The sequence below is a fragment of the Punica granatum genome, chromosome 7 (assembly GCF_007655135.1).
Source record: "Punica granatum isolate Tunisia-2019 chromosome 7, ASM765513v2, whole genome shotgun sequence".
NCBI lineage: Eukaryota > Viridiplantae > Streptophyta > Magnoliopsida > Myrtales > Lythraceae > Punica > Punica granatum.
Genome location: NC_045133.1, coordinates 27,508,758 through 27,529,305, shown reverse-complemented (window position 1 = coordinate 27,529,305; position 20,548 = coordinate 27,508,758). Strand labels below are relative to the sequence as shown.

General features: G+C 40.0%; 5 protein-coding genes across 5 annotated transcripts; 1 reads left to right on the top strand and 4 right to left on the bottom strand.

Moving 5' to 3' along the window:
- Positions 1-1,822: 1,822 nt before the first annotated feature.
- LOC116214326 (double-strand break repair protein MRE11) lies at positions 1,823-10,456 on the bottom strand. Its single transcript, XM_031549738.1, has 25 exons — positions 10,080-10,456; positions 9,820-9,885; positions 9,495-9,630; positions 9,149-9,306; positions 8,568-8,658; positions 8,258-8,377; positions 8,107-8,175; positions 7,915-8,006; positions 7,661-7,763; positions 7,476-7,583; positions 7,297-7,359; positions 7,152-7,223; positions 6,934-7,011; positions 6,620-6,682; positions 6,482-6,542; positions 5,821-5,903; positions 5,443-5,556; positions 5,099-5,176; positions 4,563-4,637; positions 4,189-4,451; positions 3,937-4,048; positions 3,617-3,817; positions 2,761-3,535; positions 2,552-2,606; positions 1,823-2,215 (listed from the first exon to the last, which is right to left on the bottom strand). Exons 2-23 carry the CDS (start codon positions 9,834-9,836, stop codon positions 3,503-3,505), a joined length of 2,190 nt encoding a protein of 729 aa, XP_031405598.1. The 5' UTR covers positions 9,837-9,885; positions 10,080-10,456; the 3' UTR covers positions 1,823-2,215; positions 2,552-2,606; positions 2,761-3,502.
- Positions 2,056-2,845, bottom strand: LOC116214595. Its single transcript, XM_031549977.1, has 3 exons — positions 2,761-2,845; positions 2,552-2,606; positions 2,056-2,215 (listed from the first exon to the last, which is right to left on the bottom strand). Exons 1-3 carry the CDS (start codon positions 2,843-2,845, stop codon positions 2,056-2,058), a joined length of 300 nt encoding a protein of 99 aa, XP_031405837.1.
- Positions 10,457-11,141: 685 nt separating the features above from the next.
- On the bottom strand, positions 11,142-12,104 carry LOC116213050 (dynein light chain LC6, flagellar outer arm). The gene is made up of 2 exons (XM_031547856.1): positions 11,793-12,104; positions 11,142-11,638 (listed from the first exon to the last, which is right to left on the bottom strand). The coding sequence occupies exons 1-2, from the start codon at positions 11,928-11,930 to the stop codon at positions 11,447-11,449; spliced, it is 330 nt and encodes a 109-aa protein (XP_031403716.1). The 5' UTR covers positions 11,931-12,104; the 3' UTR covers positions 11,142-11,446.
- A 1,704-nt stretch (positions 12,105-13,808) lies between these two features.
- On the top strand, positions 13,809-15,316 carry LOC116212860. The gene is made up of 2 exons (XM_031547583.1): positions 13,809-14,679; positions 14,770-15,316. The coding sequence occupies exons 1-2, from the start codon at positions 14,242-14,244 to the stop codon at positions 15,127-15,129; spliced, it is 798 nt and encodes a 265-aa protein (XP_031403443.1). The 5' UTR covers positions 13,809-14,241; the 3' UTR covers positions 15,130-15,316.
- Positions 15,317-17,481: 2,165 nt separating this feature from the next.
- LOC116214217 (vesicle-associated protein 4-1) lies at positions 17,482-20,026 on the bottom strand. The gene is made up of 7 exons (XM_031549571.1): positions 19,500-20,026; positions 19,298-19,368; positions 18,932-19,013; positions 18,703-18,821; positions 18,247-18,324; positions 18,002-18,127; positions 17,482-17,914 (listed from the first exon to the last, which is right to left on the bottom strand). The coding sequence occupies exons 1-7, from the start codon at positions 19,801-19,803 to the stop codon at positions 17,855-17,857; spliced, it is 840 nt and encodes a 279-aa protein (XP_031405431.1). The 5' UTR covers positions 19,804-20,026; the 3' UTR covers positions 17,482-17,854.
- Positions 20,027-20,548: the final 522 nt, after the last annotated feature.

Below are 20,548 nucleotides of genomic sequence, written 5' to 3'. Positions count from 1 at the left end.
AAATAAAATTTTCAAAAATAGTTTTTTTTTTAAATAATAATAACTAAAAAAGAAAGAAAGATGGTTTGCCTTGGCTTGCGAACCCACAAGCCTCGAGTGGGCAAACCGCATCTTGTGGGACATCCGGTCGAATCTCCATTGTTGAGGCCAAATCCGACCAACTCGAGGTTGGATCCGACTTCACGACCTCGATTCCAACCGGAAAATCGGAGGTGGAGCTCAACTGGTTGCAATCGCGAAGGGGGCGGCAGCAGAGGGGGAGTAACACAATTTGAAAATTTAATAAACAATGATAAACTGATAAATTTAGAATTATTACATATTAGTCTTTTTTGTCCATCCATTGCACGGGTAATTTTTTTATAAAATTGATTGAATATTTTGCATTGAAAAGTAAGATTACACTCTTTAATGGTTTTTAATGTAATTATACTTTTTATGTTTCAAAATAAAGTAAATTTATGTAAATTATAGTCTAAAGTATAAATAAATATGTTATATGCGCTTCAATAATTATTTGTTTCATATACTATGAACATTTTTTCATACTAAACTTTTTAACTTAAACTTAGAAAGAAGATCTGTAACGTCAAAGTCTAATTATATTTTTATATTTACCCATGAGTATTTCTTAAGAAATTTTATTTAAAAGTATAATTATGCTTCCTAATGTTTTCTAATGTAATGGTACTTTTGGGGTTTCAAATAATATAAATTTATGTAAACCATGGTCCCAAGTATACATGAATATGTTATAATTAATTTTATGTGCTCGGAGAATTATTTGTTCAAGCAATATGAACATTACTTTCATACTAAGTTTTTTTTCATAGGCATAAAAAGGATATTTGTAAGATCAAAGTCTAATTATATATTAATATTTTTTATTCATGAATTTTAGTTCAATCATAAACTCTAAGTCAGATCACTTCAAATTTAATATTTTATAAATTATTTTTATTGAGGAGATATTACCAAAAATTGGATTCTTGTTTTAATAAGTAACCCCATATTATATCACAGAGTAAATGTATTGTGTAGGCTTTGGCAAAAAAATATACATGATATATTAAACTATTGGAAAGTTAATTAAATTTATTTGAACAATCAAATTAAAATTTTAGATGGTTTAATTTTACCATTCCACTCCTATTTATTTCACGGGATACAATTATATATATATATATATAGAACTCGTTCATATTATTTGTGGATATGGATTCAAAATTAAATCATCGTATGTATTGTTTATAAATATATTGATATATGTTAATATAATTTGTTCATATTATTTATCCATATGGATCTGAAATTAAATCATCATATGTATTGTTTATAAATATATTAATAGTTTTACTTGTAATATTCATATTATCTGTTAATTCTTCAAATTATTATGAGTTAACAGTACTAATATTTACAGTTATAGCGTAGGAATACAACTTTTATATATATATATATATATATATGGGAATTTCGATCATATAAGTCACGGTGGAGCATGGTTATTCATTATTTATTATTTTTCGAAAACCCAACCCATAATTACTATTACGGTCACGAACAGAAGCAAACATTGTAACGGGCATTAGGTACGTAATTGACAAATGCCCATTACACCGAACCAAATATATGATAAGTTCGGTACATGGGCCGGGCTTGGGCATGGGTTAATTGTCAGGCTCAGTCCTGTCCGCTATGCTACTCGATGATATGCACTGGTGCATAGGGCAGGCTTGGGCATGTATACGCTGCTGAATTATAAAGTGTAGTCTTCCATACGTTTTACTTCTAACCTTAACTTGATCTTCGTAGAATATCATGGATTGAACCACTGTGACAAATAATCATTTACTCCCACAAATCAGCGACCTCAGTGATAATCTGTAACAAGATATATAACTTAACTAAAACGACTGCCGGTGCTCTTCTTCGAGAACTATGGAACAACAGGTGGAATTGAGAGCTAACCTATGAAGGATAGTAAAGATACCAAAAACCAGGTTTCTGATTAAGCAGCAAAGTCATAACGAAAGCACACTATGTACTCGAACTTCAGTCGTAGAGTGTTTTTGCAGACTGGGTTCTCACTGATTTACCCTCATTCTTGGAGACCTTCTCTGCGACCTTCTCATTCTGGGAGATGGCTTTAGCTACGGCCTTCATCTTCCTTGCATTCTTTGATCTTTTCATTGGCCTTCCTTTCTTCACTTTCCTGTTCCAAAAACAAGACATCAAGTTACAGCTCGATCGAATGCGACCGACCATTCACTATAATAACAATGTAATGGCCGGGGATTCTTTTGCCAATGTGATCACAGATTGAGGTACGCAGACATTACAAAGGAAACCTCGAATCATCAACCAGCTTCACATGCTCAAACCAAAACAACAAGCACTTTGCAAAATCCTACACCGTTGATTGATCAAATTTACGAATTTGTAGCTGAAAATTGGCAATATGCCTTCAGTTCCATCTAATCATCCAATAAACTGTACCGAACTGTGAATAAAGCCTATTAATATATATAAAGCTGTTTGTCGTACCGACCTGTTTAAAGAACCGGCGGCTGAAGAATTAGCTCCGAATTCCGAAGTGTCCATAGCTGCACGTGCAAATCAAAGAGTATGAATCGATTGAGGATCATACTGAGTCATCATCTGGAACCCTAAATCATCAATTTGTTCGTCCCGCAACCGAGAGGATGGTAATTTCAATGAAGAGAGCTGAGGCAGCAAGGAAATGGGAGAGGAGCTTACGTTGGGCGCCATAGGAGACGGTTGGTTCGGATATGTCCATCGAGACGTCATCGCTTCGCTTCTTCTTGCTTCTGTTCTTCGCCATGGCCGCAGAGTGAAGCTACCGAGAGGAACCCTACCTTCGCTTGTTTTGCTATTGCAGCAGCGGGCAACGGAAGAAGGAGAGGTACGGTACCCAACTCCTTATGGCGGCAAGCGCTGCGGCTGGCCCCTTTTCAGGAATTGGGCCGTGTCAAGTTTATGAAGTCATACTGGGCCAGGCCCTCTATCATATTACTATTGGGCTGAACCCCCTTAAGATCAAACCGGCAGTCTAATTTCAAGTTTTCCCTCAAATTAAATCATCTTTCCATCAGTAACAGAGAAATAGAATAATTTTTTTCGGTAGAAATAGAATAATTTTGATGAGTACATGACAAGAATTTTTTTTTTTTTTTTTTGGAGCTATGGGTGAACGATGCTGCTCCATCATGAATCTTGCTTTTTTTCTCTATACATAACGACAGATTTTATCATTACTAATGGATAGTCGGGTACCGACCCGATGCTCAACGAAAAATTACAGCAATGCCTCCAAAATTCATAGATTTCAGAACCCTCAAACAAACATGGCTGTCTCATCACCTAACTAATTAAACTATATATAAGAAAAAAAGGATTGGGAATTAGTTGAACAGACAGTTCGTTCCGATCACAGAGAGCTGATAGGAGCAAGCAAAGAAGCGAGGAGACAGGTGAGCGTTCACCTTCTCAGTGCACCATAATTCCTTGTTACCTGTGATGGTGTAAAACTCGGTGAAGTTTCAGCAATGAGAGAAAATGTACTACAAAAAGAATGCCAGGCTGAACTGCCTACCCGAGTTTGAGACTTGTTCAATTTCTTTGTTCCGCCATCTTCGTCGTCGTCGTCGTCATCATGAGTCATAAGTAGTCTATGAACAGAAGAATTATCTGATTTCCGACCCCGCTTGGAAGATGCTGTCGTGCCTCTGCCTCTGCCTCTCCCTCTTGGAGCAGCTCGTTTGCACCCTTTTCCTCGAGGAGTCTCATCACCTTCCTGTTGAAAGATGTCACAGCAATGCCAATTAGATGCCCATCTGATAAGTGAAGTAATATTTCTGGGAGTTTGAGAACAATAAATGCCAAGTCCTGGACAGGAATGTTAAGATTTCTCACCGAGCTATCCTCGACATCATTAATCGAATTTCTCCCTGTTTCTTCACTAGAAACAGAATCCATGTTCTCCGTGGCATCAGCAAGACTACCAGCAGCAGCTCTTGCAGATAAGCTGTAAATAGCTCATGTAAGACTAATATGAATTGCCTCAATTTTTTTATTGCCTCAGAAAAATAATACTAAGGCTAATTTAGAAAAGGAAAAGGCAAAAATTCAGAGACACTCAGGAACTGGATAGACAAGAAGAATTACCTATCAGTATGGCGAAACCCCAAGGCGGAATCAAGGGTTGTCTGCTTCAAGTTAGCCGATCCTCTGCCCCTACCTCTTCCTCTTGTGGATGTTTTGCCTTTTGAAGGTTCTGCAGCACCGCGATAAGACCGAGTGGTAGCAGCCGCTGCCGATCCTTTCCTGCCTCTGGTGACTGATTTTGAGGCAGATATCTCCGCTATGTCCTCATCATCGCTGAAGGAAACAGCACTTGCAGCCCCCGCGGTGCCTCTATTTCTCGTGGCCTAACAGATCAAATTAATGCAGAAGCTAACCTTTTACTTCACTTGGTGGCTCAGGATATTAACAGATATATGAAAAATATCTTTTCACACAACAAGAGAAACAGGAATTACCCCTGAAGACTGTTGTTCAATTGATGCGCCAAGTGGGGTATCACTGGAGCGCAGAGACCTTTCCTTGACACGTTCCTAAGAAATTGAACATGTTGATGACATTATCATATAATGTTCAAATACAAGTCTCAAGCCAGTTGTCTCTGACAATGTGTCAATGTCCCGTAAAGACACAATTTTTTCTTAAGCTTCTCTGTCAAACAAAGGGAAACAGAATCCAGGACAAGAAAAGTACAAAACAAGGAATCGTAGGTTGTTACTTCTGATAGACTTTACTGACATTCGTTTTGATTGTCTCTGAATCTTGAGGGCCTGTTCCCTAACTCAGGGCATTCATCTAACAGCTAATTTATTAATCAATATCAAAGCACTAGTCCTACCTCATCCTCATTCCTCAAAACAACAGTATAAGAGTGATTGCAAGAGCCTCAGCAGATATAGAGAATTCCCAGGCAAACTAAAGATATAGCTGATGTAAAATATACAAGAGCTGAACTGTAATAAAGAGGAAAAAAAAAAAAAACTTAAATTCTTGCCTCCAAGCTTTCTCCAACTTTAAGAATTAAATCCTCCTCTTCGCACTTCATCACATCTGAGTCCCGAGCAATTTTGTTCTGCATTTTAGATAAGCAAGAGCAAAACAGAAAATTCAGCACTCTAACAACGCAATTACATAGGAAGAACATGAAAAAAATGTAACCGGGGGCATCACTCTTTTTAGCACTATAGTACTAGCGCTAAATGCTATAGAATCCTAAGGAAACATTTCATTATGGCCCAGGCTATGTCAGATTGAAGAGCCACTTATGATTTACAAAGTGAAACAGAGAAAGTGTTGGCATCTCCCTTGTCTTCTAGAGTAACCATAGATAATACGTACACGAGTTTCCACAAGATTTTGCCGGACACAAGAAAAGAATGCCATTTTATCATCCTTGTTCACAAAATCATGCAAAGCGTTGTCCAAATCATTGACCGGAAGGATCTCCATTTTCTGCAAGATATTATGCCCCATTAGAAACATGTATATAGAGCATAGATGAACTTCAGATATATGGATCAGTAATTTCACTGCGTCAGTCAAATTTCCGCTGGTGACTCATCCATATAGATGACTAGTAGAATCACAGCCAACTAAGCTAATCATAAAAAATAAAAAGAATAAAAGTATAATAATAATTAAAACAAAGAATGAAGTCAAAAGCATTGGTATCTATTATGTATAAAATTGCTGGAAGGAAAGTGGCAGCTCAAGTACCAGATTGTTCTCTGCAACCAGTGCCTCAATGTTTTGTTGATTTAACTCTTCCGGGCGAAGCCGTTCAGGTTCATCAATCTTAGCTGCCATTTTAGGAAAACTGAGGTGAAAAACCTGCCAGAATATGTCCAAGAAAAGAATAGAGAAATTTTCAAGTACGGTGCTTGAGATACTCACGAGCTCCATCCTTATGCTAAGTGATTCAATTTAAATACGAGTGTCAATAGCTAAATCAAAGTAAACAGTAAATATTCAAATTAAGAGAAGAAATGCGTGCACATAGCATAGGTCTTTGTAGCCTACTTTTCAATAAGATGATATTCATATCAACTGTGCCTGCCACTTAAGCTGCAAATGACTCCTTCAGCCTCCCATCTCCACATGTTATTAACATACAATATAATGAGCCTCAACAACCTATGACAAAATTGTTGGGTTTCATGCCAGATCATCATATCGAGGCAATATATTCTCTTGAACCATATTAATATGATTTGATCAGATATTAAGATAATTTTTATCTCCTGAAATGAAATTTCTTTCATTTTTGGCAACTTATTGGGTTCGGGGCCTGGATTTTTTTATGCTCGACGACCAATTCACATTGCCAAAGTATATTCGAAGGAGCATAAATTGACAATCATCACGAGATCTGATTTACCTTCACTGCGAGTCTTTCTAGAAGCCTTTGAGAATATTAGAATGTCTTGAGGGTTTGCCACCTACAAGGTCATCAATAATTCCTCAACTCTCCCAATACGAAGCTCAAGACACTGGGATTTCTTTTTAGTGAATTTACCTTGCCTACATACTTCTGTCCAAATCTCTGAGGATTTATTGTCATAAATCCAGAGTAATCTACCTGCCATGTTAACCAAGCATTAAACTTTCTTCCACCAAGCAGCTCAAGAGACTTGTGGTCAAGATACCATATCATGAAGAATTGAAGTTCCAAAACAATATCAGTGGAAGCACAAGAATTTTGAAATTAACGGATGTAATACTTCAGTAGAGCGAACTAAAACAAGCAACAATCTGAAGCCTGCCAAACATTCGCAATCTTTATCTTTGAGTATAAGGGGAAGACAGTATACCAAACTGGTAGTGAAGTACCTTTATCCGAATTAATGGAAGCTTCGGCTCTGACCTATTCCCGTTTGTCTTGCTTGACTTTTCAATCAGATTTCTAACCTGTAGATGTTCCATACGAAAGGTTTACTATACCAGCCAACAAAATAGCAGCATTGACAGCAAAATGACCAGAAAAAATGAAAAGCAATTGGATAGTAAAATTGATCATAATTTACTTCTAGCAAATGACTGAGACATACCACTTTGTCTAAGTGATCAAGAATAGAGTTCTGATCATTGGGATCAATGTCTGCTACATCCTTCAACACAACCTGAAACATAAAAGCAATGTTTTTTAACACAAGTTTTCTCAAAAGATGAATGTAAGAATACCATGCTTATCACCTCAGTGTATTCGAAAGGCCTTATCGACATCAACGGAACCTTGGTGGGCCGATATTGATTGCCCTGCAAATGATTCAATGTGTGAGTCCATTTAAACAGTGGAAAATATGTAGAGACATGTAAAATGGAGTAAATATTCTGCAATCTAGGAGAAATGAAATCTATGCAAGCTTAATAACCTTAATTTCTAAAAGAAGGACATGCTTTGGCTTAGATTCTCCATCAATCAATGATGTGGCAATAGATGAACCTGGTTGTGTGATGTGAAAGCCCATCCCAGGGACTTCCTGTTGCAACAAAAACCACATCTGCGATCAACATTTGACTGAAACTAGCTTACAGAAGTAAATTTACTCAATTATACCTGTGGGTCAACAAGACATTCATGCTCATGGCCCCAAACTATGAAATCCAAGAAGCGCGGCAAGAAATGCTCATTTATTGCATTCTTAGGATTTGTTTTCACCCTGCAGGACAAATATCACATAGCAAGTATTCATACTATAATCTACACCGACTTGCCAGCGAGAGCAGATACAAACTTAGAAAACTGGGATAAAGATCATTCACTCTTTCCAATATGCTTCAATGTAGTCACTAAACTAGATGATGCAGCACCTGTTCTGATGAAGAACAAGAATGTTAAACCAATCTGACACTTGACAGCCTTCTTGAGCTTCAGGACGCATCCATTGTACAGCATGAGGTGTCTTGAAAGGGAAAAGGCAACAACATAAGTAGCTAATAACAATCTTCAAAATGAAAATCTTAAATATCAAAAGGAAAGTTAATTAATATAAATTTATGAACCTGAAACATTCTATTGAGACGTTCATCTCTGATGTTCCCGAGACCATACAGGGCTACAGCTGTTGAACCCTGCACAACCCTCAATTATCGTATGGAATAATATTGAAGCTAGTAAAAAAGCTGCAAGCATCCAAGAATTAACTTTACTGACCTTCCTGATAAGGATAGGGCAAAGAGTAATCTGCCCGACGCCCGAACCACCAAGAACCATTTTACCGAAGTAGTTCACAAGATTGCAGGCAGACAGAATGTCAATTGCAGAAAGGTTGTCCTGACACCAGTAGCAACAGAAGTAACATCAGTCCTATATCAAACCAGACTTTTCAGGGAAAGACATGCTCTTCAATGTTTAATTATAGGGAAAGATCAAGACATAATTTGGTTTTTCATAAAGCTTCACCTATCAGACCACACTTGATCTGAGTGAAGCAGGTATGGAACAAATAGACATTTTACCATACCACTCCAGCAGGGTCATCATGATTTCCATGAATACTGAATACCGGCAAGCCAACATTGAAGTGAGGGTCTTCATAATTTACATGACCAAATCTGACAGGAAAAAAGAAATGCTTCTCTGTTATACGATATGACTAGGATACCTTTTTGAAATTAACAAATAGATCAGTAAGTATGGTACGAAAAGACTATCATCTCCGCAACATGAACGACAAAAAGTAGTTGCATTTATATATATATATATATATATATAAGTGTTGGTGCTTTACTCAATAATTAAAGATGACAAGCACACATCCAGAGTCAAAACTGAAGCAAAGCAGCAAAATTGCAGGGCAACGCGGGCCCCCAACTTAACCCCTACAAATGATAAAATGTAGTTGCAATATGGATATGTTGCATTAGGACATACAGCTCTAGTTCCTCAAATGGAGGAAAAAGTCAACCACCTATTACACGGAAAATATGACACACATTGCTTCATGGTGTTTGTATAAAGAGTCAGGAGGAAAAACAGAGCCACCTAAACAAAGCTAGTAACCAGAATACACAAATAAGTGGTCAAGTGGAGAAAGAGTATTACATGTTTTGAAAGTTCATCGTCTGGTCACTAACAACCTGGAATTGAACTGGATGATCATTGAGGCAATACCGACGAAGAATCTCAATAGTCTTTACCAGTGTCGACCTTGATGGCTTATTCTCATGGAAAAGATCACCACCCAGGAGTAAAAAGTCCACCTGATATCAGCAAAAGTAAATTTCAATTCTAGTTCAAAAATTGCATCGCCTCATCTGATTACAAAGCATTAATAATTTCCTGGTTAAGATGTCAAGAATAAGGGAACGCCTAATCATTAAGCGTGATAAAGTGAGGTGGTAATAAAAAAGAGATCTTCCACTAACATGATCCAGAAATAGAGGATCACCTGCTTTTTCTGTGCTATTGAACAGATCTCCTCGAACGCCTGGAAAGAATCATGACGCCTCACTTCATCTTTCTCCATATAGCCCAGATGAATGTCTGTTGCGACAAGTATCCGAAGCGTGTTTCCAACATCCTCTCTAGAGCATGAACATAATTTGAGAATTTAGTAAAGAAACCATATGCCACACGGATACAAAACCCAAATGCTACTCAAACATCAACCCGGTTTCCCGAATTATTTATGCAAAACAAATAGCTATCCAACAAATTTATGCAATTTAAGAGTTCAGAAAACACACAAGTAACAGGACAAACATAGCTAATACCTTGATGAATCAGCCATGTTGACAAAGACAAATCCACTTACATAGCTTAAAAGTTACTGCAATTAACTGCATCAATCAAAGACGTTGAAATTAGATAATCTTATTAATCAGAAAAGAACAGAATGCAGGAATATGAACAACTCATTTCAAATGCTTAAACTATTTCAGAAAAAATACAGACTGATGCGCTTAAACCCTAGAAGATGGTCTGCATGTAGAATGACCAAAAGAACAAAGTTTTCAGAATTTGGACGACGCACAAGCTGTTAGTGCAGGGAGTGAGGGCGAAATGGTATTGCCGCAGTAGCTCAAATTTCTCAGAAGCTTCTCCCGGAAGAAAGAAGCAGAGGCACCATCGACGGAGCTGATTCGACGCAGCCGGCCACTGCAAGTGATCTTTTACTTATCATCGAGAGCTCGGAAGCGACTGGATACTCTGTCTCCTTCTAATGGCCGTATAGCCGAGACTGGGGAGTGGGGTTTAAGCGGTCAGAGACGTACCGGGCTATGTCCGGGACTGGGAGACGAAGCAGGAGAGAAGGAGGTGGCGGGGAATTTCAAAAGCGCGTGGACAGTACGCACCATGGCTCGTCGCGGCATGGCAATTTCTGTCGTCACCTTACATCCGTTCTCGCCTCACATTTTCCTTTTGGGCCGTTAGTGGATCCTTTATGATGTGTTGGACCGCCGAAAATAAGCCTACGGTTGGCTCATATATTTTTATATGGTGCATTATATATATATTCAATATATGAATAATGATTAATCTTGCAACTGATAAAAAATTTATATTGAACGTGATAAAATGAGGAGGAGGAGGGTGGGGTAAATATTACCAAAGAAAAATGGGAAAAAAGATCCTTGTATAATTTTTTTATAAATTTAAATACGGTGAATGCTTATATATGTATATGAGCATTAATCCTGAAATTAGTTGCATTTTAAAGCATATTCCTCTGTAAATTTTTTGAGTTGCGCTTGTTCGAACTGTTGGTATTATTTATCTTGGTTAAATTTTCATGTTACGCGAGCTCAACAAAAGTTAGTCATCATACTTTCTGATAAATAAATCAGTTCCAAAAATATAGCAGCGTTGTTATTAATGCATGAATTATCGATGAATTCCAACTGATTCAGCAGCTAATCAACTCGAGTGCAAATAATTTTATGCAATAAGTATATTATCAGTTTCATTAACAACGAGATGAGCCGACCTGCAAGCTACTCAAGCTCACCACTATAGATTCTCGCGAGCAATGCTTGCTGCTCCTATGTCATCGGTACATAACACGGTTACCCTTAGCGCAGAGAAAGAAATAATAGGACGAGAGAAAACGGGAAAAATAACATGAAAAATGCAGTAATTACATGCATATAGTATATATACAGAAACAAGTATGTCGTGCCAAAACATAAAAATAAAAATAAAAAAGAGGGATAAGGAATCAACTCGACCAAAAGTGCCATTGTTTCGATTTAACAAGGTCTCTGCTTGGAACAAATACGAGCAGAAGAACCACATCGAACAACTGAACAGATGTTTTTTTCATATCCTTTCGAGTCTATGTTGATGGAAAGTAGTGAAAAGCTAGAAGGGGAGGGGGGAGAAGAACTTTATATTGAATATCTATGCTTTAATTGCCTCCAAGGTAGAGAATTGAGTTGCCTCAGCATCTGATCCCGCTGAGCCCCTGAAGAGCAAAATCGCAAGGCTCCCAACGCAAAAGTATATAAAACAGCCAGAGCAATGGGTCACGAATGACCCGAAATCTGTCCCCGCGATACACTGCCACCCCGGCCCATATGCTCTGTCAAATTCCTGCATGAGAACACGATCCGTATCAGACATCTTAATCCATATATGATGTACACAGTGTGAGGTTATTAAAAGTTTGCACTTGGAGAACGAGGACATGCTGTTTATGATAATATATTGGTGAACCTGAGTCAGTCAGGAGTAAATGAGTCGATACCTTCTTGATGAAGCGGGCGATGTCAGTGGCTTCGGTGACGTCAAAGTAGTCGAGCGCCTTAGCAGCCAAGTCGAGTGCAACCTGCTGCATGTTCTGCAGCATGTCCGTCTCCCCTATCACTGCCTTCCCTTCCAGCATTTTTCTTGGGAAAAAGGATGAAACTATTACTTTCTGTTAACCAGTAACTCTCTCACCCTACCAGATCAAGCCAATCTCAATATATCGATACAGTTGAAACTCGAGAGCTTTATTTATACATGAACTACTAGCTGTGGACTTGTGGTGGTCTATTTGTTGAGGAAGATAAGTAATTTATATATATGGAGTCGTGGGGGCTTGTAGTGTATATATTAGAACGGGCTGGTATGCTGGTGGGTTAGCCACGCAATTCAGGATCCTAAATGTGTGGTCCGCAGCGCTCATCCATTGGAATAAGGCGAATATCCAATAGTTGGTCTTCGATGACATCACACCACATTGATGAAATGAAAAAAAAGAAAAACGAAGACATCGCACCATATTGATGAAATGAAAAAAAAGAAAAAAAAAATGTAATAGTATTCCCGAGTTAACCTTACTTTGTTCCATCCATGCATATCAAGGATAAATTTTTGTATTACAGAATCAAGCATGTACGTATATTACACATGATAAGATAATATTATCTTGTAGAGTTTTGAACGTGTAATTATTTTATAAAATTGATGTCACTGCAAACATCGAAATACGCCACGCCACCACCGACTAGCCGAGGTGGACCATTTTATGGTCAGTGAACGGTTGAAATTGAGTTGCGCAGTCGGTTTGGGTGGATATTTGCAGGCGGTGGTAAGGAAGGACGGCACTCGGGATCCAAATTGCAGGGGATGCTTGAGCCAAATGCCAAACGAGGCCTTGTCATGTAAAATAAAGAGGGATTGAGAGGATAAAATGGCTGTGGGCCAGGTTTATCCCCGACAGGTGGAGGGATCCTGTGGGTTTGTCAGTAGGATTCCGCCACGTGGTGTGGACGGTAGCAGAGGGATCGTTTGGATTAAACGGAAAATCTTGTCGGGCATATATTTAAGAATAGGAGGGGGTTGGGGTGGCTCGTCTTGTGCCAGAAAATTTCGCGTGAAAATTTACTTAATCGTTCGGATTCATTTGGCCGTTCATTTAGGACAATACTCTCGTAGTCGGTCGAAAGTGACAGATAGTTTGGACATATGCTTTTCGGGAGAATGTTGTACGTGGATCACATTTGCTCTCCAATATACTGTTGATACTAAAGTAGGTTCAAGTCGAATCAATGCATGATTAAGTGAATCTTGGCTTATTGAATCAAGGTATTCAGATACAGGAGCATGAAATAGTATATATGTTCCATTAGGCTCAAACTCTCTGTCTCTGCTAGTCATGGACATGGCTTACATAATTTATGAGCTTCTGTTTTAATGACCTTGTGAACTTTCATGCTTCGACTTTTAACTTTGTATAATAGGAAGAAAAAAAATGAAAGAATGTATACAAGCATTATATATGTCATTCCGTCTTATGGAAATGTCCGGTTAGAGCTAAAACTAGCGTATATATAAGAACGGTAAAGTTTTGTGCTGCCACTAGACCGCAAGACGAGCTCAAGAGCAAGATACTACCACAGCAAGTTACTTCAACCACACAAGTCGAAGGAAACTAGCATTATGTCCAATTACTAATGAACTATTGAGCTAGTTGGTTCCATAATGACTTTTTTTTTCAAGTTACATAATGACTAATATTTCAGGTAATCAATAATTAATGACTATTTTATGATACCAAAACTCGAGGTTATATTCACCCAAAAAAAAAAAAACTTGAGCTTATTAAGATAGGCATGCTACAAAACGACGCGTGGTTTGAGAGTTTTCTTGATAATATACGAAGCTTGCTTTGCTCATTAATGTATCCAATATATAGAAAATTCTCCAAAGAAAAACCTTCCGAATAGGAGAGCTCCATAACGGGGACGGACGGCGGAACGTGTTGGGGATACGTTGCTATTCCCCCACTGACCGTTTGTTTCTTATGGATCAAACTCCTCCATCCCTAATTAGACAATCTAACCAATCGATGACAAGCAACGGGTCAACGAACAGTGAATGTCTGAACGATAAACATCGATCCCCATGAAGGAAAGCAGCTGAGGCTATTTGGGGTTTAAATCGAGGCAGATTACGAATTTTTGGGGGTGATATTGAAATTCACCATGCATGAAGGAAACGTGAGATTGTCAGAGACCACCTAAGTCAATCCTTCAAGGTCTCACGACCAGACCTCCTTCGACTTCGCCACCTTTGTCTCCTCGCCCCCACTTCTCAGCCTTCCCATCCATTCACCATATTTTTCCCCTCCTCTCTTCTTACCCCTCTCGGCCATCTTATCGGGATTGATCCGCGCAAGAGACGGGAGACGAGACAACAGGCACGAGACAATGGCACCACGTCTCCTATCCTGTTTAGTGAAACCATCGTCGTCTGAAAAGATCAATGCGATGGCGGATGTGGAGGCAGAGGAGCAGAGGCAGGGAGGGGCGGTGGTGGTGGAGCTGTTCACATCACAGGGTTGCGCCACCTCACCGGAGGCCGAGCTGCTCGCGTCCCGGCTTGGGAGGGGAGACTTTGAGCTTGGGATCCCTCTGATCCTGCTGGCCCACCATGTTGATTACTGGGATTACATGGGATGGAAGGACCCGTTCGGATCCAGCCTATCCACCGTCCGGCAGAAGACATATGTTGAGGCCCTCGGGCTCGACACTATGTTCACACCGCAGGTGGTGGTCCAGGGCAGGGCCCACTGCACAGGGACCGACCAGGAAGCGCTGTTGGCGTCGATTACCTCCGCACCCAGATTCCCCGCTCCCACATTCCAGGTGAATAATACCTTCATATTTGACGTCCGATGAAATTTGCCATATAACGTACATGTATGTATTCACTAACCAAAATACCAAACTTTCTAGGCAAATTTCCAAAGGCCATCACCGGACACATTACAAGTATCACTTTCCGGAGCCCTAAGGATGAAAGTGGACAGCAATGGAGCTAATGTCATGGTGGCTCTATACGAGAACGGACTCATCACCAATTGTCAGAGTGGAGAGAACAAAGGGAAAGTCTTATCGAACGACTTTGTTGTCAGGAAGCTCGATAAGCTCTGCAGCATTAAGGATATCTCGTCAAAGAAGACAGTCTCCGGAGCGGTCAATTTCCCTCTATGGGAAGGCTTTAACAGCGGTAAATGCGTTATTGCGGTATTCGTCCAGAACAGTTCTCATCAAACCTTTGGGTCGCAGAACTTCAAGTTGCCGGAAAATTTGTAATGGCTTGAGTGGTTCTGATCGAGTTTATGTTTTTGTGTGTAATATAAGGTCATCCTCTGACCATTATGTACAGAATATTCCTATTTTTTCTTTCTTCTTAATCTTGTGTTGACTGTACAAATCAATCATGTAGGAAGCAGTTATGCAATCATGGTTACAGGATTTCCTAATGTGCTCTTACATCATATTGAAGATGATCGAACAAGCCGCCCCTCTTTCTCTATATTAGATATAATTGAATGGATAAAACTGTAATGCTATCTATATATACTTAAACTAAAAACACAATCAGGAGAAAGAACTTATCAATTCGGACCCCAGCAACTCAGGTATAGAACCATCCGTCGAGAGTCCTCGCTGGCACAACCTAAGCCCTTCCTAGAATACGCCCTTCGTCGACTCATATCCCTGGAATTATCAGCAGCATCGGGACCCAGATTCATCTGTGCTCTCGTCGATCCAACCGCCACCCAGTTCTGCTTCATGGCAGACGGTTTAGACTTAAGAGCCATCTCTTTCAGCCCGATGGCGGCTCCAAGCGTAACTATAATGCAAGCTTTGGTTGCACGATTCATCGGAAAAATCGACAGCTAATGGAATACGAAAGGATTTGAACTTATTTATAGAATTATAGAAGTAGCCATTGGGCTGCTAAAGGACACAAAAAATGCACCCGGAAAAGTGGTTACGGCCTTACATTGGAACAAAACCGTTGGCCCAAACCAGCCATATGTAATCATCTTTCCGTGGCATAATTAGTTCTCTTTTCAGCGCTGCAATTATACGACATTAAAACGGACTCAATAAACCTCTTCAATAATACTCGGTTTTCAATAACTCTGGGTCCTTGCTGCAGTTGTTTTAACCCAGTTACAGTATGTGAACGCCGCCCACGAAGTTCTGCTCATCGAGTTCTGAGCGGGTTTAGCATTTGGCTTATTAGAACAGCACAACACGATCGAAATAAAGATGATGCAATTAGTCGAAACTGCCCATCAAATGTCTTAATCGTCACTAATATCGCGATAGGGGAATTCAGTGTACATGGACTAGTTTTAAGCAAAATCATCCTATGAATGGATAAAGAAGTCGAAAAGGTCATTCTCATTGGTTCCTTAAGCAATTGGTCCCCTGCATCTTTATCATTAACATCCCATCAAAGGGAAGAAAAGAAAGTGGGAGGCCAAGTTGAGATTTTTTTTTTTTTTTTGCCTTTTTCGTCACCAAATGTAGACTTTTTCGGGGGGAAAAAAAAACCTTGATGATGTTAAAATACAGTACCTATTGTACTAATATTTAGCCCTATCATTTAGTGAGTCAGTCGATCCAATTAAATTGGATTAATTGGACTCATTGAATTTCCTAGAAAAGGATAGCACATATATGAGCACTTAACATCAAAAATAAAATCAATGAAGACATATACAACTATGTTCGATATTAGTGCGTCCAATTCACCTTCATAACAAATGCTCGCGTTAACTCCAAAGAATTTGACCTAGTGGTAAGGATGAGTTTAAGTATCCATCCGATCCCGGATTCGAAATCCCTTGGAGCTACTGGAGCGTCTTTGGCGTGATTACCCGTTCCGTATGCTGTCGGGAGTTCACGGAGTCTTTGGGATTAATCGAGCGAAGCCTGAATACCTTGGGTTAAGAAAAAAAAAATGCTCGCGTCTTTCATGTGGACTTGATATGCAAATCCGGATCTAGAAAATCCAAATAGTGATGATCCCGTGTCATGTATAAGAATTTCCCTTGACTTATAGTCGGATTTGTTCATGAAACCATGGACCAATTTATAAATGTTAGCTGATGTCACAGCACTAACAGACTCTCATCATTCTGCTAAAGACAAAAAAGGTACAATCGATCATCCACGTGATCTCAAATATCTTAACAATGGTCCATGCATTGGACCATAAACCAAAAAGATTCATGGATTTCTTATCAGGTCTTTCCAAGTCCTAAGCCTCTTCGTAATCTAGTAAACAACACCGCCTTCAGTTGGTCGGGCCGAAGCAAATACGGTCGTAATGGATCGGGACATGGAATATGAACGGACTTAGACACAAACGTGGCGCCCTCGTGGTCGAATCCTGGATTGATCTGACTCCCCCTGGCCTAAGAGGTCCAGGCTTAATCAGAATCATTGATCATTGATTAGTGGATACATGTATCTGAGATAACTAGTCCATGACGCACCCTTCTTCTGCTTCAATATTGTACATATATCAGCCGCAATAAGCACTTTCTTCGGCATTCTTACCAATGTCAGCTCTCGGCTTTTAATTCTGACCACCAAATAAAATTCAAATTGCACAAATTGAATAAGAAAAGACAATGAGACCGAAGCGGTAAGTACCATCGAAACAAAATATTAAAGGGGGCAATAAGTAAATATACTCAAATCAAAAACCAAAAGCCATCTAAAACGTTTAAAAGAAAAGACGGAGCTGAATGAGCAACCCAGCATTTCTTCTTCATCATATAAGCCAGAAAGCAACTCTTCTTTACAAATCCCCTTCCATATGAACAACTACTAATTAGCACTTCTATAAGCCACAACTTTCCTTTACATAATAAGTAACCCCTTATCACACCTCATTCTAGGTGACTATACCAAAAAAAGACCATAAATTGAAGATTCTAATGAAGCCACAGGGTCCCTTTGAGCTCCCGATAACGATATTGTGCATATATCCCTCTTCAGAGCAGGGAGGAACTTACGCTGTGCCTACTGCTTCGACCTGCTGTCGAGCAAGATACTTCTCTCTTCGTTCTTTCTGTAAAAACGGAATTTTAAGAGGAGTGAGACAGCTGAATTTGGAACTCATCAGGGGAAAGGATGTAACATGTTCAGATTTATATACCCATTCGTCGATCACAAGACCTTCGCCTACCACCCGAGGCCCAGTTTCAGCGGCAGTAGGCTTCCTGCGGGATGATTCTACTGCAGCCTCAGCCTCTGCTAACTGCCGCTTCAATTTCTCCATTGCCTATATAGAAGACAAAATGGAAATCAGTTCCGCATGGATCATTATTCATTGTCCTCCCAAGATTCACAAGCAGCAGGATCTGAACATATCAGCATAGATGTTAAGTAGTTTGAACTTACGGGACTTGGGCGTTCGGCATCTAAGAAAACAACTCGTAAAATCCGCTCGACTGTAACTTGATCCTTCTGCTCATCAAACTGTAAGATGGGTAAAACCATGTCAGGACCGACCAACATGCAGCCAAGTATCCAACCATAGGAAATATTATAAAGCAAACTTTATGCAGCGAACCTAACACCTCTTAAAAGTCAAAACCCAGCTGGCAATAATGATGCAGGAGAACCTTATAAAGGTCTTGCTTTATTTAAGCATATAAAGCGATGTATTAAACTAAGCAGTTAAAATCTATATCACAAAGAATATTAGACGCGGATGTAACATCGGACCAAATTCCCTGCTGAGCACGATCAACAACGGACAATTATGTATTTGCCAAATTATGCAGAAATCGAGAGCATTTTTCAGGGCGATTACATATTACTTAATGCATGATCAACACTAATGGAGAGATTTACCAGTTCAGGCACATAATCTGTTCCTCCTTTGACTTTCAGGCTCATTATCTTGAACTTAACCTTGCTCTTCTGATCCGGCTGTTTCTCATTATTCTCGGGTTGCTCCACGAACTTGAAGACTGACAATCAGTTGAATTTGAACCCAACACAAGAAAACCACTTAGTAAAGCTATCGATCGAAACCGAATTTAAGGAGAAATGTTAAGCTGCTCGTGAACCATGTAATTACCCGTCGCAATTAGGCTTTCACCCGGAGCGAGGATGCCACCCGGAGGCCGCATATAGCAGCTTTTTGGCGCGGTCGTTTGAAACTACACGAGCAGGGGAAGAACAAAATCAGCTAAAATGGCTCAACTCAAGACGTCATGAACAGAGCAATGAATGCAACAGAACATCAGTTGGGACAATTGGCTGTTGATTTCTTCGATTAAGTACAAGAAACACAATTCCTTTCAAGCAAAACAAAAAAGAAACATCACCAACCACCATTATCAACAACTTCGAACAAACCAAGAAGTCTGCAATGCATGAATTCGACCATTTCACTGTCAATCCCAAAGGCCATGAGAGAGAGAGAGAGAGAGAAGAATCTTGCCTTGAAAGCTACATGCGACTTGGTTGTGTTCTTCAACTTGATTGCGCTTCTCACCTGCTTCCCCGGTTCATCTTCAAAACGGATTACATTTAGTAAACATGATCAGCCATTGCAAAACCTATGGAGAAGTAAAGATGAGATGATTTTGCGGAGGAAATTGAAGATAATAGTCAACAGCGCAGGGAAGTCAACTGCACCGTACAGGGGAAGTAGAGTTTATTCGACGGATCGAGGCGGAGCCGCCGGCGAGCTGGGAGCAGGGACCGGGCGACCGACGAAACCGTGTTGGCCGAGCTCGGGCGAGGTCGAGATCCGTCCGCATGGCTATTATTCCCGCCGCTGCGGTCGTGATAGGCGCTGCTGTTGTGGAGGTTCTGCGTGGAGGACGTGGAGGACGAGGTCGTGTTGTGACCCCCGCCGGCGCCGGCGCTGCCCACGGGCTGCCAGAAAGGGCACAGGCCGAAGAGCTTCTTGTCGTGAGGCCGAGGCCGGTCAGCTATCGCCATGCGAGTGCGGAAGCCGGGTTAAATACGTTCCCTCCACGCGCCGACTAGGCGAGTGAGATGATGACGATGACGACGTGGTGGAGAGAAGAGAGCTAGGGAGCTCGTCCTCGCGAGTTGTGAGGAGGATAACGGCCGCGGGAACTTTTAACGGCGAGACAGAGAGGGGAAGAGAGAGAGAGGGAGAGAGAGAGATTGAGTCCCCAGTCAACGGAACGACTAATGATAAATGGCAGAGCGGAACTCAAATTGGAAGGTTAAGTGGATTTTTTTTTTGGGGTAAATAAGGTTAATTGGATTTGACTTTCAGGATATGTTCGGGTCCGTCCGTCTGCATTACCGTTGTTATACGTTGCGTCGATCTATAACCTTTCGATACGACTTTTAATTACACATATTTAGCACTTCTTCATTTCTTCTCAATCTCTTTTTAGACATGCCAAATGTTACTTGAATGTTACGAGAGGGTAGACTTGACTTTTTGGGGTCCAGTTTGGCAGAAAATCCTATGGATTAATCTCAAGAAGTCCGGATTCGAGTTCTTGATTGAGTTGAGGTAGTGTCTAGGGAATCGAACGCGGGCTATGACAATTGAAAAATAGTGCTGACAGCTGTTATTTTGCTTTTAATGTGTCCTTCTAATTCTAACCAGTTAAATACCCATTCTCTCACGGTACCATACAAATAATTTCTTAATTATTTTGGTAATAAAAAATGCTATAAATATATACACGAACTAAAAATTCAT